Raw genomic sequence first — 17577 nt, forward strand, 5'->3', positions numbered from 1 at the left:
TTAGTTTAAACCACTTTTGCATCCTATAAAATATTATATTTCTGTGTAGACACTCTATTGTACTTTCTGGTAATGTATGGGATTTTTTTCTCCCCAGACAGTTCGGGAAGAAGAGAAAGAAATATACAGGCAGCTGATTCAAATGGTTACAGGGAAAAATCTGTCAACCTTTTCATTACTGTCTCATAACCTGTGAGTCTCTGAAATATATTGAATAATCTGATTGTCTACAAGTTTGTTTCCAAAATTTCTAGCCTTTTGCTTTTGTTTTCAGGACCAAGTGTGGAGGTTCCAATAAAAAAGCTATGAAAGAAACTGAAAACAAATGTATGAAACCTTTTGATGTTTGTGGCCCCTCTCTGGGCAATCCATCATCAAGTCTTCTTAGGATACAAGAGCACCATTTTCACAAACCACTGCCGCAACCAGTTTGTAATTTTACTTCCCATGTTAACTTTGATCCCAAGACCAGTACACCCATACAACAAACAAATCTACCAGCATTGGATGTGCAGACTGAAGGTAAAAGCAACTGATATACTTTGAAATACTGTGGGTTTTATTTCCTGACCCCAAACTCTCGACTTACTGTTAATTCTCAGATGCAAGATTGTTACTTTTTCCAGCCTGGTACATAAATTAACTGAATAAATCTGAATTCAGTCATTGTATTGATTCTGTTTTGGAGAAAATTATTGGTACAGAGTAATGTTAAATCTCGCACTTTGTTTTGTTTGATCTAGGATGTGATTCAATGCTAAATGGCAAAGACTTCAGATCTCCAGCTCCAAGGCAAGTGGACTTTCTGACTTGTAGAAACTACAATTTATTGTTTTGAGGGGAATAGAATAAAAAAAAAGGTGAAGTAAATTTGTTGAGTTTAGACTGCCAGAATAATGAGAGCAAATTCATTAACGCTCTATTAATTTCAGAGTGACTTTAGCATTATTTATGATGTTGGGATTGTCCATTTGGCCTTAGTTTACTTTGAATGAAACATCAGTAATTTGTGCAAATTTTGTGGTTTTATGTAATACTCAAATTTTAGAAGTATTTTTGTGTCTCTCCCTCACCGACTGTGAATGTTAAAAAGTGTCTCAGATTTTTCTCCAGATTTTCACTGCTTTTCAACTCTGCTGCTGTTTCAGAGTGTAGTCCATTTGTAGTACCATTTACTTAAGCATTCTGTTTCCCATGGCTTTAAACTATGCAATATCATTTAAGCAGAAAGTATGACCTTTTCCCAATCATGGGCTCCAATAATGTTCTGAAATTGCTAGTAAATTTTTGGTAGAAAATTTTATCTGGTTGCCAAGTGCAGAATTGGACTGAATGTATTGCTCTTGATATTTTCTTCTGTCTTTGCACTACAATTGAACTTAGCTTTAATACTTCTTGTTTCCTTTTTCCTGGAAGAAGCATTAATCCTTTCTACTTTCTGCTTTCCTTTTAGTACACCTTTCTTTGAGGCTGAATTGTGGATAAAAGAATTGTAAGTACATTCCATTTCTAAACCCTATTATACAGTGGTGGTATTCAAATAAAGTTGCTACCGGTTTGGTGGGCGTGGCTTGGTGGGCGCGCTTTGCACACGTGCACACACTTTGTGTGCACATGTGTGCCAAACGTGCACTTTGCGCAGACGCAAAAGCATTCTAACTCCCCTCCTGCAAGCCTGCACGATGCTGGTCGCTGCAGCAGCTGCCACGCGACTCTATTCTGTGCCGCGCAAAGCAGCTGTGCTTCGAATTCTGGCCATAAAAGGGAGTATGGGAGGCCGGGTGGGTGAGTGGGCCAAACACAGAGCAGCGGAGAGAACCGGTTCGGTCTCCGCTGCTCATCGCCACTACCGGCTCTCCAGAACTGGGCAGAACCGGTCGAATGCCACCACTGCTATTATAGTTGTCCTTCATAAACTCATATAATCAGCTATTTAGCTCTTGTATCTCTAGTTTAGCCTTTCTTAAAGCTGAATTTATCTTCTTGATTTGACTAGCCAAAAAAAAAATGCTTTTGGTTTTCTTTTCCATTACTGTAAAAATGCTAGGTGTCTGAATTCCTATTGCTAATGAGGAAAGAAAACTATATGTTAGGTTCACATATCTTTGTTGTATAGTACATAGGATCACATATCTGAGAGCAAAGGATATGGGACTTTAACTTCTCAACATGTGGTCTCAAGACTGAAAATATTTAATAGAAATCACTGAAAAATCTGTGTGGGAGATGGGCAGTGAAGTGTGATAAATAAATAAATTGCCTGTGAAATCACTTTTCTTTGAAGAGCTTTCAGGTGTAAATACAAATCTTTTCTGTTTTAAAACAGAAAAGTGAGCATTCAAATCCCAGTACCAAATCTTAGTCTGCACTATTAGATCCTTTCTTATATATCTTTTCAGTTAAATTTGGGCAGTATTTAGAAGATTGTTGTCACAATTCACCCTTCTGACTTTCTGAAGAACTGGAGTGTTGCTGTGACATTACTAGAACAAGTGCATTCATTTTTTTCTTCTCCTGTTTACTTTTTAGGGGGCTAGCAGGATACCTTAAAATTGCCCCCACATGGCCTGAATCTATTTGCTACAGAATGCTACCAGTTTGATCTAGGAATTACCAGTGAAATGCAAAGGAAATCCCAGTGTGCACTATGCAAGTTACCTATCTTGAATTAAAGATGTGTGTGGGTATCTAATAGGACTAGCAAATAGCTTGGCAGACATGACACACTCACCCAGCATTCCCCATCCTACATCTCAAAGCAGCTTTCCCATAATGAAGAAACAGAAGCTGAAAGAAATAATAAGACAGGCATAACTAAAAGTGTGCAAAAATGAGTTTTCATGGCTGGTAATTCTGAATATTTAGTTTATTGTGTACAAATTTCTATCTAGAACCAGTTTATATGACTCCCGAACCCGTGAGAGATTGCGACAAATAGAGGAGCAGAAAGCCTTGGCATTGCAGTTTCAGAATCAGGTGAGAAAAGTCAACATGGTTATTGTTTTTAAAAGCTCATCATTGAAATTACCGGTATATCAGAGCTGAGAAAGTAGTCTGATTTTCCAGGTGCCTTCTGTCTTTGCTATGAATGATAATACTTGATGCAACTGGATATATAGTTTCCCTTAATATTGCTATCTGAATACTTTGCTTTACCTTTAATGTATGCTAGTTGACCCATGTCCTTATTGGTCATCGTTTCATAGGTATTAACTTTCATAAATAGAATAAGAGAATGACCATAGGTAACCAAAAAAGAAGTGGAAGTGATGCCTGACTTCCTGCTGGCTTCCCCGTTGACTTTGCTTGTGGGGAGCTGGCAGGGAGTGTCAATCAAAATTGCATCACCATGGCGGCACTGCAGAGCAGTACATCAATCTTGCTGCAGTGGCCACAAGTTTCCCAATACAGCTGGTCTGAACATCCTTGAAATTTCAATCCCACAGAAGTAATGGGTCCTAGATATTGGATGCATTCTTTAAATTGACCTGTTTAAGGTATCTTGATTAAAACATTGTTGCTGTATAGTGCACCATTTCACCTAGCTGAAGGTTATAGATGAAGAGGTTTATAGATTAAATTGGAAATTGAGAAGTTAAGGTATCAGCAAACTTGACCATATTTATGAATAGTCATTAGATTTCCTGTTGTTGATATGGGCTTTAACTTCAAATAACTGTAATTCCAGATAGGTTTGATGACTGCATCCTTCTGTACATCAACTAATGTAAGAAATCCAGACAATAGAGGTGGGCAATTTGATAGCAATTCCTGTCCACAGACATCTGAGATTGACCACTTGATGTGATGCTACTAAGTGTCACTATTTTAATGATTTTTTTAGAGACTGAGACTGCAGAAAGATATCTCAGTACCCGAGTCAATAAACTTACATCTTCGAGTTCCTCTTGAAAAGGAAATTCCTGTCATTGTTCCAGAAGATAATAAGACAGTGGATAGCGAAGATGAATTTCCTGGAATTACAGAGGTTAGTTTTCAGATTAATGGTAAAAATCTTGATGCCTTGGTGAAATAAGTACCTGGACAGTAGTTTATAGAAATGAACATTTGTTGTGGTAAAGTTGTTTTTAAGCTGTGTCTCTTCATAATGCATCTCTGTGATAACATGCTCTGTCCTGTTTTGAAATTCTCTATTTCATCAAAAGCTAGATTTTTGGGGGATGGTATTTTAGCCTAATTGGATATTGCTGGTAGTTTTGTTTGCTATGTTATCTGCTTTTCTCGGGGGGGGGGGGGACCCTTTAATTTCAAACTCTTTATTTGCAACATTAAAATATATGAGGTAATCAAAACATTTCCAGACTTTTCCCAAAAAATATTTGTAGAACATAATTATGTTAAATCTTTTTCAATATATAATAATCTTCCTGATCCATAGCCTTCCCCTCCCAAATTTTGCGTATGTCTAATATGTATTTCTTCTCTTTGTGTTCTCACTCTGCATTTTGGCACTATCCTTCATAATGAAGTTTTTCATTAGGAGTCTAATTTTCAACTTGGATTAAAAACATCAGTGAAACCCAGTTCTCTTTCCTGTTAACCATTTATAGGAAATGGAGAAAGAAATAAAAAATGTGTTACGAAGTGGAAACCAGGATGAAGTGTTGAGTGAAGCCTTCCGATTAACCATCACTCGGAAAGACATCCAGACCCTTAAGCACCTCAACTGGCTCAATGATGAGGTAAATATTCAGTCTCTGTTTCAAACATAATTTTTAAACTCATGAATTGTCAGCTGTAAAGGCTCTTTGAGTCCATCCTCTACAGGTATCCCGAAGGGTGGCTGTCTAGCCATCATTCAAATACACTCACCACTGCTCTAGATAATTGGCTATACTGTTTAACTGCTCTCTCTATTCTTACTGTTTGGAATTTTTCCCTTAACATTCAGTTGAAATTTGCTTTTAAAAAATAACTTACATCCATTTCTCTCTATTGTGTAGTCTAGTGAGATTTGTACAGTTAATCCTTAAGTCATGCTCATTTATTCAGTGACCATTTGAAATTACAGAGGCACTGAATTAATGGCACTTGCCCAGTCTGCAAAGTTATGACAGTTGCAGTGCCCCCCTCAGTACATGACGAAATATGGGTGCTTGGCAGCCCTCTCATATTTAAGACTGCAGAGCTGCTTCAACTTTCCCCATCCCTTGGCTCTCCCCTCCATCTCTGCCCTTTGGCCCCCTGCACTCCGCAGCTGCTGCCCTCCTGTGTTCCATCATCCCCAGATGACTGTTGTCATCTTCTTGCTCCCACTGCTAATCAAGCAATTCTGGCCTGACCCTTTGAGAGTCCTTCTTGAAATCATGCATATTTTCTTCATGAGACCTTAGGAAGAAGGGCTTGCATGGCAGCAACTGTCTAGCGAAGGGCCAGACTGGGTACACCCCATCAGCAGTAAGGTATTTCCTAAAAAGAGAAACACAATGACCAAAGGCAGGCCACACAAAAAAAGCCATTGGAGAAGAAGCAGTTTCTGATTTCCTTCTGGCTTCCCCATTGAATTTCTTTATTAATATGGCAGGGATCATTGGAATCTTCCTTCTTTCCTTTCTTCCCCTTCCCTGCAGGAAAGTAAGTGGCTGCTGCTGGATGGGGGAGAGGGTGAGGGATTGTGAGACTGGCTGGGAAACTCATGACAGGTGAAAATGAAAATCACATGATACAGCAACAGCACAGCAGCAGTAGGTAGCACTGAAGCACCTACAACTTCCCCAAATTTAATTACTTTAGGAGTCATGGGTCCTGGACTTTGGATGCATTCTGTAAATTAGCCCATTAAGGGCACTTGGTTCAAAAATTGTTGCCTTATGATGCAGCGCTTCACCCAGGTTATGACATAAGAGTTTTAGTGGTATACACCTGTAGGTAGATGCTTTTTAGGAATAGAGAAGAGCTGTTTTGAAAAAAAAATACCAAATACTAACATGTATTTCTTTCACACACAGATTATTAATTTTTACATGAATATGTTGATGGAGAGGAGTAAACAGAAAGGCTTTCCAACCGTTCATGCATTTAACACGTTTTTCTTCACCAAGTTAAAAACTGCTGGATATCCAGCTGTAAAACGTTGGACTAAAAAAGTAGATATATTTTCTGTGGACATTCTATTGGTTCCTATTCACCTTGGTGTCCATTGGTGTCTAGCAGTGAGTATATTATGCATATACGTGTAAGTGTTCAAGTGAATTTACACCAGTTCTTTCAAATGTTCCTTTTCTGTTCTGAATGCATTCTAAATTCATTCTTTTATGGTGGCTTTTCATTTTTGCATTTTTACTTTGCCAACTGCTTGCTTTTTAAATGCTTTTCCTGCACTATCCCAAATGTGTCAAAAGTATATATTTCTGGGTAAGATTGTGCCAATGTCTTGATACAAAATTTTTGTCTTGTTTAGGTTACTGACTTCAGGAAAAAAACCATCACTTACTACGATTCAATGGGTGGATCCAACAGTGAAGCTTGTAAGATACTCTTGTGAGTATCTCTTTTACATTAAACATGTTCACGTTTTCCTCATGATCTTAGAAAAGTGGTTGTTGCTGTTATAACAGAGAGAGAGAGATGAGAGAGAGAGAGAGAGAGATGAGAGATCCTGGTGTTCTGTTTTCTGTGGGAAGCGGGTCCAAATGGATCTTTGAGTGTTTCCTGTTGCAGAAACGGGCAGATAAGCTAAGTGCCTGAAGGACCCCATCCTGTCACTGGGAGTTCAGGCGCTTCAGAGAGAGGTATGCTGAATTCATATTAGTGGTCTACGGGATTTAGTGGTCCTGAGGTCCGAAAGGTTGGTGACCCCTGTCCTAGTCCAACCCTCTACTTGAGCAGGGTACTCTATACCATTCCAGATAAATGGTTGTCCAGTCTCTTTTTCAAAGCCTCTGATGATGGAGCCAAATGGAAGCCAAATTTTGTTTTGCCTTCAGAAGTTCAAAATACTGTTTCAGTGAAGCATTTCAAGATCTTCTGTGTCGGAATAAGTTCAGTTAGAATTTATTCCCCTAGGTGTAATTCATCCTTCTTTGATGTTAGACCATTCTACTTAATTTAATACATTACGTGGCCATTAAAAAACAACAACACCTAGCTAAATATGGGTATTGTGGGTATTGATATTATTAAACATTTTAACATTAACATAGCATTACATAAATGGTCAAAGGCTCCAAAAATCTATCATTGTAAATTATAAAAATCTAGCATTGTAAATTAGAGAAACATTGACATTTTTATGGGCTCATTTTATCAATATTTATCTCCACAGAAATTGTGTCTTTCTGTGAAAGGGGGGCAGGGATTTATATTGTTGATAAATTAGCATGTTACAACACATTTCAAGCAGGCATTTTAGATGAAACAAAATGGGATGTTTGCTTGTAAGCAGATGCATATATTTCTGGTATGTTTTCAGAGTCTTGCTTCGCTAACAGCACTGTCTAAAATACTGTCCATCATTTACAGAACAATGACATTATACAATGACCAGAAGTCCTTTACTCCCATAACACACCCATCCAGAGACCTTCGTAACTCCAAGGGGCATAAAAGAACCAGCTGCTGGTTGAGAATTATCTGTACTTATCTAGCAACACAGTACAGGTAGTCCTCAACATGTGATCACAATTGAGCCCAAAATTTCCATCACTGAACTATGTGATGGAATTGTTAATTGAGTTTTGTATTCATTTGATGACCTTTTGCCATGGTGGTTAAACAAATCATTGCAGTTGTTAAGTGAATTGTGGCTGTTAAATGAATCTGACTACCCCAATGACTGGGAAGGTTATGAATGGTGATCACATGACCTTGGGATAGTGCGATTCATAAATACATGCCAACTGCCTGAACTTTGATCATGTGGCCATAGGGATAATGCAGTGGTCATAAGTGTGAAAAATGGTAATTCACTTTTTACAATGCCATTGTAACTTTGAACAATCTCTAAACAAATGGTTGTAAGTCGAAGGCTACCTATAACTTTAAGTTAATGCTCATCTATGGGTTATCCTTCATCTGCAGGAACACATGTAATCATTAATGTGTGTCAGTGAAAGCCACAGTATCCCTGATATTCAAAGCAACCTGATATAACATTTCCAGAAATGAATTCCTTGCCACCATATTCAAGCAACTTGTAGTTTGGGCATTATGATAATGTGTTTTCTGTGAGGCGCTTACTGAGGGGAGATTGCAGCTTGCAGCTAGTACAGAACACAAGGCTTCTCATAAAACCTTGTTAAAGGCTATTAAGACATCTCCCAGGTGGTGGTGATTGATAAGTTTATGAGTTGCAAGTTGTTTGAGGAACTGCTTATTTTCTTGCATATTTATGTGATCATGATATTCTGCTGATGGTGCTCTATTCAGTATATTATCTGATGTTATCTGGCTATGAAGCCCAGCCCACAGTCTCTTGTGAAAGCAAATAAGCAACCTTCTGATGGAAATTAAGCCAGCTTTCACTGGAAGCTTTTCATAAAAAATTAGAACTTACTTGTTTGCTCTTGTCTTCTCTTGGTTTTGTTTGACATTGACATTTTTAAATCAGTGATCTTGATTACATAGTCTGTGAATGCTACCCTAATGATTTTACCATTTCTACAATCATTATACTTAAAAACACAGAGTATACATAAGAAAATGCTGCAAGATACTGTAAAATAAACTTAGTTAAGAAACTAAAGAAACATAGCAATTACCATAAGTTTGCAGATTACATAAATCAAAATGACATAAAAGCTTTGCTAGGGTTAGTACCACCGGGAATTTGCCTTGCTGGAATTTAACCAAATATTTTTCAACTTTCTTAGTATACTGAATGTAATGGGAGTTAATGACTACACTTGTATTCCGGTGCATTCTTAGAAATCTACTTATTTGCATTTAATATTCAGGGGAAAATGTTTTCTCAACCTTGGCTAGATCTACAATATAGAAAATTTGGAGACCATCCACCTTTAAAGCATTTATACTCTTCCAGCTATACGAAGGAGCTTAAAAAGGCAAGCATAAACATACATATGTCCTACCAGCTTCAAAATGCAGGCACATATTTTTAGAGGTGACCAGGATGGACTGGAGATGGGACTTCTTGTTCCAGTAGTTAGTAGCAAATTCTGCTACAGTTGCTGCACCTGTGGAACCAATATGGTATATCAGCATTGTGTCAGAGCAGGCAGTGGGATCTGCAAGCTACTATGGTCTATTGTTATTACCAAAATTAAAGCCCAGAAACTACTCATGAAGCTTAGTGAAATTTTCATTGTGGTTGGTGATTAAAAAAATACTCCGTAGGGAATTATTTGAAAAAAGAAAAGACTTCAAAATTGGTGATTCTTCCTCTCTCTTACACCAAAGGATTGCTTTGTCAGTAGTTCAGTAGTTCTCATTTTCCTAGAAAAATACATATTTCACTTAGGAGATAATTGAGCATCTCTCATTTGAGAGCTAATTGTAAAGCACTGTTAGTCAATTTTGGCAACTTCTGAATGTGTGGGCTTCATCTTACAGACTTCCCAGCAGTGCCAATGAGTTTATGGTGTGCACTTTTCCAGTTGGAAAGGTGGCAGTAGTTGATTTGTGAATTATTTTAGAATGGTGGCTTTGTATAAAGGAAATAATATAAACATTGAGGAGTTTTCCTATGTTTACACCATATTTATCACAGTAAACTCACTTAATAGATGAAATCACCAATATAAATATTGCCAGGGCAAATTACATTGCTAGTTCTTGTCTGGAATTAGAAGCAGGCAATAGTAAAAAGTTACGGTTAAGTGAAAGATAATTGGCTCGATGTATTTAGAAATATATTTCAGATTAAGCTTTTTGTTTGTTAAATAATTTGATGGTTGGCCTGAGACTGTTGTGGTTACAGCTTTTCTGCTAGTTTAATCTTACTAGTAGTTAGAATGGGAATCCTTCAGTTTTGTCTAGATGACTAGTGGACATCTAGAATAATGCAAGGGGAACTCAGCTTTTATTTTAGCTGACCGTTACCCTTTCCATAACTGTTTTTCCCTTTCTATTTCCTTTCAGGAGGCTTTAATTGGTTGAATGCAGTGGGAGGATCACACCGGGAGGAGGGGACAGAGGTCCTATTCATGGTTAGTGACCCTTTCATGCTTTCAATCTTTAGAGCTTCCTGGTTTTGGTGAGTTTTGAATGATTTGTCTGCCCCTTTTTAGAAAGGGAAGAGATTTATGGTGTTATAGATCTGTGGTTTAATTCTATAAGTTGTATATCCTGTTTGAAAAACCAAGTTATGGCAACACATTAATCCAATTCAGCATAAGTGTCATACTACAAGTAAAGGTTTTAGAAAGCCGGGATAGCTTACCTTTCTTCTTCCACTTAAGGTTCTACAAAGTTGAGAAATAGCTGATGAACTGAGGAAAGGATTATGATTTTTTTCGCTGATTCATATATTTTCACCCTTGCTTAGTTGTGGCCACTTGGCTCTTAGATGGGCTGTCTTCTGAATATATTTTAGATTGTGAGAATCGAGGTGGCAATTCTCATGAAGGAAGTAATTTGCCTTAAAGTACCAATACATATTGGTTAAGAAGTAGTGAAAAATGAAGGCTTCATAGGATACTAATGTGTGTGAGAGAGTTTAAAATGTAAGGTTGAAGAAAATACCTGAAATGCTTTGGCACATGCACAATACTTTCTTGAACATCTGCATAGTGCTCATGTCCTTTGCATCCATGAGAACATGCCCTCTTTTTTGAAAGTGGTTCCAATGTAGGTTTTGATCATATTTCAGTGCAAATTAGATACTATATAGGCATTATCTTTTGGCAGAAGGCAGCATCCTGGTCCATCTTATTTGAATTTGGAAGCTAGGCAAAACTTACTTATTATTTGAATAGAAGATTACTAACAAATTTCTGTATTATATGTTATGATGGGTAAATGGGAAAAAAAACTCAGAAGAAGGCAGTGACAAACTTTTGCATTTTTGCTAAGAAGACTACATGATGTGTCTGTGAAGCCAGCAGTAGCTGAGCTCAGATTGAAGGAGTTCTTAGACATACCATTATCTGTTTTTGTTTTTAAAAATCTAATAGAGTTATTAGCAACCAATTGGAGAACAAGGTGCTGGAATTTAATATCGGGTTAAAACCCAATAATATCAAGAACATTTATCTAAATCCATGCTTTCATTTTTCCCCCCTAAATTATTTTCTTGAATATAGTCACTTAATTGAAAAAAGTGCCTTTCACTTTTATTACACCTGACTATTTAGAAATGTAAGAACTTGGAGTTTCACTTTTTATCTTTTTAAAATATTTCTGTCATCTAAACCTGCAGGAAGTAGTGATGTTAGTGAGCGCTGGCTATATTTTTTTCCAATTTTCTTTTCAGTATTTTTGGATGGAATTGGAGTACTTGAATGTTTTTTGCACCTTGCGTTTAAAAACTGACACAATAGCATGAGGTTTTGAGATCTGCAAACATGAGTTTGAGGCCCTTAGATACTCCATCTCTGTTTAAGAGGTTAAGCTGTCAAAATGACTAGGGTAACATATCTTTGGAAAAAGCAGGTCTTTCACCTAACATAAAAAACCATAATAAAATTGAATTTACCAAGCCAATAAGAGATACTTGGGGGGAAACATGTATTGTAGCATTACTTTCAACTTAATTCTTCATAGCTAACTGAGTAACCAGAATGTTGCCATATGCTGGGCAGTTAGACATATCTCTCAGTAAGGAATCATTAACATGTTAGGAGCTCATAGCAAGCTCTCTGGAAAGTTCAAATATGCTTTGTTTTCATATTTAGGATATATGTCTGCTATGCTGTGATATTATTAGTTGCAGTTTGATCCATATCTATGCCAGGCAGAGAATGAAACTGAACCTTATGAATCACTGCTTGAAGTAAAAAAAATGCAGTTACCTCAAACCAAGTGCAATAGATAATATTTGCAGCAAAGATAAAATACAACTTTTGTGAACAAGCCCAAGAGTATTAGAAATTTCCATACAAAAATAATTAAAACAAATAGTAAGTTGTTTATCATTTGCCAAGACAAGAAAATCCTGAGCATATGTGTATATAGTAGTGCAAGTATATTAGGACTCTGAATTGTTTGGCAATGACTCAAAACAATACATGTCAGACAGTGCTTGAGTAAGAACATTAAGATTTCTGCTGTTCATTAAAGCAAGCTTCAAAATGGGAATTGCGTCTTTAGGAATTGCATTAGCTTTGGAAATTAATGTTGTTTGATGGAGTGTGCTTATTTCTTTAAACAATGAAAGTATGGTGTGGGGACTATGTATTGAGTAATAGGTAATGCCAGCAGAAAGCATTTCTTCTGAGTCACAGAGTATACATGGTTTTAAAGTATATTTACTGGGTAAAAAAACAAGCAATAAAGCAGTTTTGAGTGTTTAGAAAAGGAATCTCACCTGATGCTTTTTCTGCATTTTCCTCATTAAATTTTTTAGTTTGTCTTGAAACCTTGGTACATGTACAGTTAACAGTTCTCTCTTGACTTGAGATTCAGAGCAGGGAGATATGCATGAAGTTATAGGACAAAGGCTAACTTTCCTAGTGTCACTCAATTGGCAAGGGCTTTTCTGTCTTGAGAATGGAAGAACAAGACAACACTACTAAGGGAAGCAAGAGGTCGAACGCTTTTCTTATTCACCCTTGATAAAGGGGATTTATTGACCATTAACAGCTTTGACCATTCTGATATAACTGAATATTTTTGCTAAATAAAATTCTTAAAATGCAACATTCATTAAAAGCCTTTCGTATGTTTTGTTGTGTGCTAAAATGTTTGTATTGTTTTTCAATCTGTGCAGGCAGTACTTAAAGCAGGAAAGCCTGGATAAAAAGCGCAAGGAATTTGATACCAATGGCTGGATGCTCCTGTGTAAAAGAAGCCAGGTATGTATAGCTGATTGTATAAGACTGTGAGTTGTTTATATTATTAATTATAGCTTGTATGTATTTCCCTGGTTTAAAAAGTCAGAGGTGGAAAACAGTTCCCTTTCACTCCTGACTGTAGCAGATGCAGATATTTAATAATACCTGCATCTGAAGAAAATAATAAAAATAATATTAACAGGCAAAACTCCACAAGTCTGATTGGAAATACAATTTATTGTTACAGATTATAGTAAAAGAATCTTGAAGAGTTTTCTCTCTCCCCCTTTTAATACTCTAATAAATTAAGGAGTTAATCTGAGTTTCTTTCTCCTGCCTTTTCTGTTTCTTAGCCTTGAAGCATGCTTTGGTTTATGTTATTGCCTCTGCTTAGTTTCCCCAAGATGAGCTAGGAAATCTGACTGATCATGTCCCCAGTGTGGCAGCCATTTTATGAGAGCATCATTTCGTGTTCAAATTCCAAATTTGGAGCCAATTTGAAGGCTTCTGATCAACTGGAATCTGAATGCTTGTAGTAACTCTTTTTCAATACTTACCGCTGCAATATACAGCTATTACAAAAACTCTTAATGTTCTATGTTCTCTGCTATTAAAGAAAAAACTGCATTTAATATTTCCATTTGCTTTCCAGCTGCACTTTACTTTTCATGGGGCTTCTTTTTTTCCATTTCGGGCCCTTGTTGCTCTCCCCTGTAACTGAAAAGGCCAGGCAAAAGTAGCAAGAAATTGAACAAAGAAGGGACATTGGAATGAAGAATATATAACGAATGGGAGTGGGACACAGCCATAGATATATCTTTAGTAGCTTAAAGAACTGTGATTATTTGAACTGAAGAATATATAACCTTTAAAGGGTGGTGCAAGGCTACAGTCCAGTATGTAGATACTCTCTCCGCGGGTTAGTAGCTTACTGCGATTGACCAGCCTTCCATCATTTAGTGGTGAACTGAGGAGCTCGTTGTGATTGGAGCTAATATGGACCTGTTGTAAATAGAGGGCTAAAGCAGGGGTCCCAACCGGCCAAAGTGCAGTATTGTAGGCTAACTCTGCTCACAGCCAGAAGTTTGATCCTGACTAGGCTCGAGATTGACTCAGCCTTCCATCCTTCTGAGGTCGGTAAAATGAGAAGCCATATTGTTGGGGGCAGTATGCTGACTCTGTAAACTGCTGAGAGAGGGCTGTAAAGCACTATATAAATCTGCTATTGTTATTGCTATCTATTTTGCCATATTTACCAAGTTGAACCTTTGCTTTTGGTGCCCTTGTCTCTGTCTGAATTGAAATAGTCCTTTAATAGTAGTACTTTAAATTATACTGTGCTCTTCCATTGAGAGCTTGAAACTTCACCTGTTGTGTGCATTTTATAACATAGTATTGGATAAAGCCAGTATGATGTTCTCATCAAGAAAATAAAGGGAGATGGTTTTTTTGTCTTTTAAAGGAGATCCCACAACAAATGAATGGCAGTGATTGTGGGATGTTTGCCTGTAAATACGCCGACTGCATTACCAAAGACAAACCAATCAACTTTACTCAGGTAAGTTGGTCCTGTATGGGCACCTCTTTGTTTTTATGAGGAGCATTGCTTGTGGGAATATGAGGCTATAGTTTGTAAATACACACCCAAAAACAATGATTTGTTTTTTAAAAAAAATGAAATAGTGCTGAATAAATTAATCTTGCTTTTGTGTTTAAGCAAGGGAGGAGGGGTAGAAATATGTCAGTACGCATTAAAAATGAATGCCCTGGTAATGTTACAAATATATTGATATTGCTGATTTCTTTTTGTTAAAGCAACTCATGCCTTACTTCCGGAAACGAATGGTCTGGGAGATCCTCCATCGTAAGCTGCTGTGATTTCATGCCGAGTAAGACTCTTCAGAGACTGAAAACCCCGGGTTTCCTCTTCTTGGCCACCTCCAAGTGGGCTACATGGGTTTCTCCACTGACAAGACTCTACATTACACTTTTGGTGTCTTTAAAAAAGAAAATACATCTATTTCTTGGACCAGTGTGCCCCCATGAAGCCTTTCTGAAGCACACACTTTCTTTTGTATTTTGAAACCCTATTTTTTACAAGGGACATTTGAAACTTGTAGGAATGTGGCTTTTTATCTTCAAGGAGATTTCTGCCTCTCTTTTTTTAAAAAAATGGCCAGCTTGTGCAAAGGACTTGAGACCGTTCAGCTGTAAGGCCTTGGTGCAGGGAAGCACTTGCAATCTTTTCTTGGATCTATCAGGATTTAGAGAAGACTTGATGTCATAGTACTAAGTAATTGTGGATTCTCCACATTACTGTTACTGCAGCTAATTATTTGATGTAAAACATGCAGGGATATGTGTCTTGGGGAATCTATTTGGCCCAGGTTTTCCAGATGTGTGCATGTTTATGTGTTTCCTGCTTCTTATAATCTGCTGTTAATAACATGGGTGATTCCTACAGCAGTTGTAGCAACTTAGATTCCCTTTTATTCTTAAACTATTAAAGAGAAATGGAATTCTTTGGGAATGAAAGGTGAATAGACACACCAGCACATGAAAAGTAACCACTTGCTCTGTTTTCCACCGTGGCGGGTAATCTTTTTGATTCTACAGTAGGGCTGCCCAGGGGAAAATTAACAATCCTTTATTTTAACATTGTTTATCTTGTCACAATGAATGAGTCATCCCCTGATTATTGAAAGTTTATGAGGATTATGAGTTATCCTCTGGTATTCAGAACAAGCCATTTATCCTAAAGACAGGCAAGGATTTGTGGGCAGAGGCATTCTGCACCAAAAGTCCTTATTCTTCACTGCCCCTTCCCCAAGCCTGCTGTGGTGGGTTTTGACCTGAGAAAGAAAAATGAGACACCTTTGTGGCCTACATCACTGCATTCAGATGACTGGGATTATCCCCCCTTGAAAGCCAGCATTTTCTTTTCTTAACCACATTCTTGCAATGCAATCTGGAGCTCAGTTTTACAAAGAACTTTTTGAAGAGTTGGTGCATTACATTCTCAATGAAAATAGGATTTATAACAAACTAAGCAGCTGTAATGTCAGTGGATGTTCATTTGCCAGAGGATTAAATAGATGTTTGTCTTTCAACTCTTTGTAGAATTAAGGTACAATATAACTTGTTTTAAAACTTTAATTATTGGTAAACAGTTTTTATACTATATATATGCCTTTCCCAGTGACTGCCAATGAACAAATATATATATATATGAGGTTTGCAGGTTTTTTTCTCTGTTTTTAAAAAGCTGAATTGAAAAGTTGCTTTTTTGTTCATATGCTCCTCCCTCCTGTTTTGTTAACAGCAATTAATGATGAGTTGAAGAATGCCCTAAAGAGAGTCCCGTCCCCTCAATCCTATTTTTGCTTTGGTTTGCAACTTCTATCAGCCCCCTCCAATCCAGTTAATGGAAGTTGAGACAAATATGTTGTACATGGGCACTAGATAGGGCAAAACTGATACTGAATCTGTCCAGCTTTTATATGAAACCAGTAAGAGATCCTGCTGGCATAGGCTTTATCTCTCAAGAGGCAGATTTTTCACAGGGCCCATGACACCCTGTTTATCATTGACAGAATCAATTGTCTTTTGTCCAATATGAGGGAATACTGCCTTTTCAGTCCATACTGAAGATTCTTCAATCCACCACCAACAATTTCTGTACAGCCAATCTTGCATTTGTTTCAGTGGAATCCATATTTAAATGTTAGTTTTATATAGCAGCTGGATTGGTCTCTGTTTCTACCATCAGCCAACAGAAGTAGAATGCAGAAAGGATTCAGGCCCAAGAGCTTGGATTTAAGTTTGCATGTCACACATACCTCTTGATGTATCTTTTAAAAAAATCTAAAGTAAATGTCCTCTTGTGTTTCTGCCATCAAACAGGGAACATTTTATATATTCTATATGTGGAAACGATAGTTTTGTACAAATTTTCCATTACCCTTCCCAATTTGTGCGCTTCCTAGACAAGTTTGTACCTTTTTTTGATGTCTCTTTGTGTTTTTTATACCAGTCTCCGGTGCCCCTTTTTGTTTTTTCTGCATAATCTAATTTTATTTTATAATGTGTTATTCTTAAATAAACTCAGCCATTTAAAAATGTAAAGAATCAAAGTCTGTTCTTCTATTACCTGCAATGCAAATTAGTTGTATTCTTATTTCATAGGATATAGTATATTTCATAGAATATAGTTGTAGCCCTGCCATATATGTTTCACTGATTGGAAAGGAGTATCTTTTTGCAGAATTATACTAAGCTTTTATTCCACAGTATAAATAGAATTAAACTTACCCACAATAAAGCTTACAGCTACCTGTTAACATATTAATTAGGTATTCAGCTTTTACAAATGCGTTTTTCTCCCTAAAAGATGCTAGCATGTATTTACAATGGTTGTGTTGTCCCAAGTTCATGTAATTACCATTTGCAATCTTCCCAGCTGGCTTTTGACAAAGTCAGAGAGAGGAAAGTTAGATCTACTAAATCAGGGGTCGCCAACCTTTTCGACCTCAGGGATCACCCAACTCATAATTTTAAATCCTGCGGACCAGAGACCCTGGGAAAATCCCAAAAAAAGTGTGCAGAAAAATTCCCCACCCCTTTTTCCTACCGATCAGTCATTCTTTATTTGGGATGGCAGGGCTCC

At 37.2% G+C, this 17577-nt stretch overlaps 1 protein-coding gene across 5 annotated transcripts in view; it reads left to right on the forward strand.

Moving 5' to 3' along the window:
- SENP1 (SUMO specific peptidase 1) overlaps positions 1–17030 on the forward strand; it is a 31624-nt gene extending 14594 nt beyond the window's left edge. For 3 of the 5 annotated variants that reach the window (XM_026673943.2, XM_026673942.2, XM_087956445.1), the window contains 12 exons: positions 98–192; positions 275–522; positions 744–792; positions 1454–1492; positions 2892–2976; positions 3845–3988; positions 4572–4703; positions 5970–6173; positions 6422–6501; positions 12848–12932; positions 14374–14469; positions 14727–17030. In XM_026673943.2, the coding sequence (XP_026529728.1) occupies positions 98–192; positions 275–522; positions 744–792; positions 1454–1492; positions 2892–2976; positions 3845–3988; positions 4572–4703; positions 5970–6173; positions 6422–6501; positions 12848–12932; positions 14374–14469; positions 14727–14789 (1320 nt within the window). In that variant the 3' untranslated portion in view covers positions 14790–17030. Of the gene's footprint in view, positions 1–97; positions 193–274; positions 523–743; positions 793–1453; positions 1493–2891; positions 2977–3844; positions 3989–4571; positions 4704–5969; positions 6174–6421; positions 6502–10059; positions 10128–12847; positions 12933–14373; positions 14470–14726 lie in introns of all 5 variants that reach the window. The other 2 variants (XR_015747812.1, XR_015747811.1) reach the window with 1 other exon arrangement.
- The last annotated feature ends 547 nt before the right edge of the window (positions 17031–17577 follow it).

This window comes from Notechis scutatus, chromosome 2, assembly GCF_049901735.1.
Source record: "Notechis scutatus isolate UNSWTSFEM ecotype Mainland chromosome 2, rNotScu1.2, whole genome shotgun sequence".
Taxonomy (NCBI): Eukaryota; Metazoa; Chordata; class Lepidosauria; order Squamata; family Elapidae; genus Notechis; species Notechis scutatus.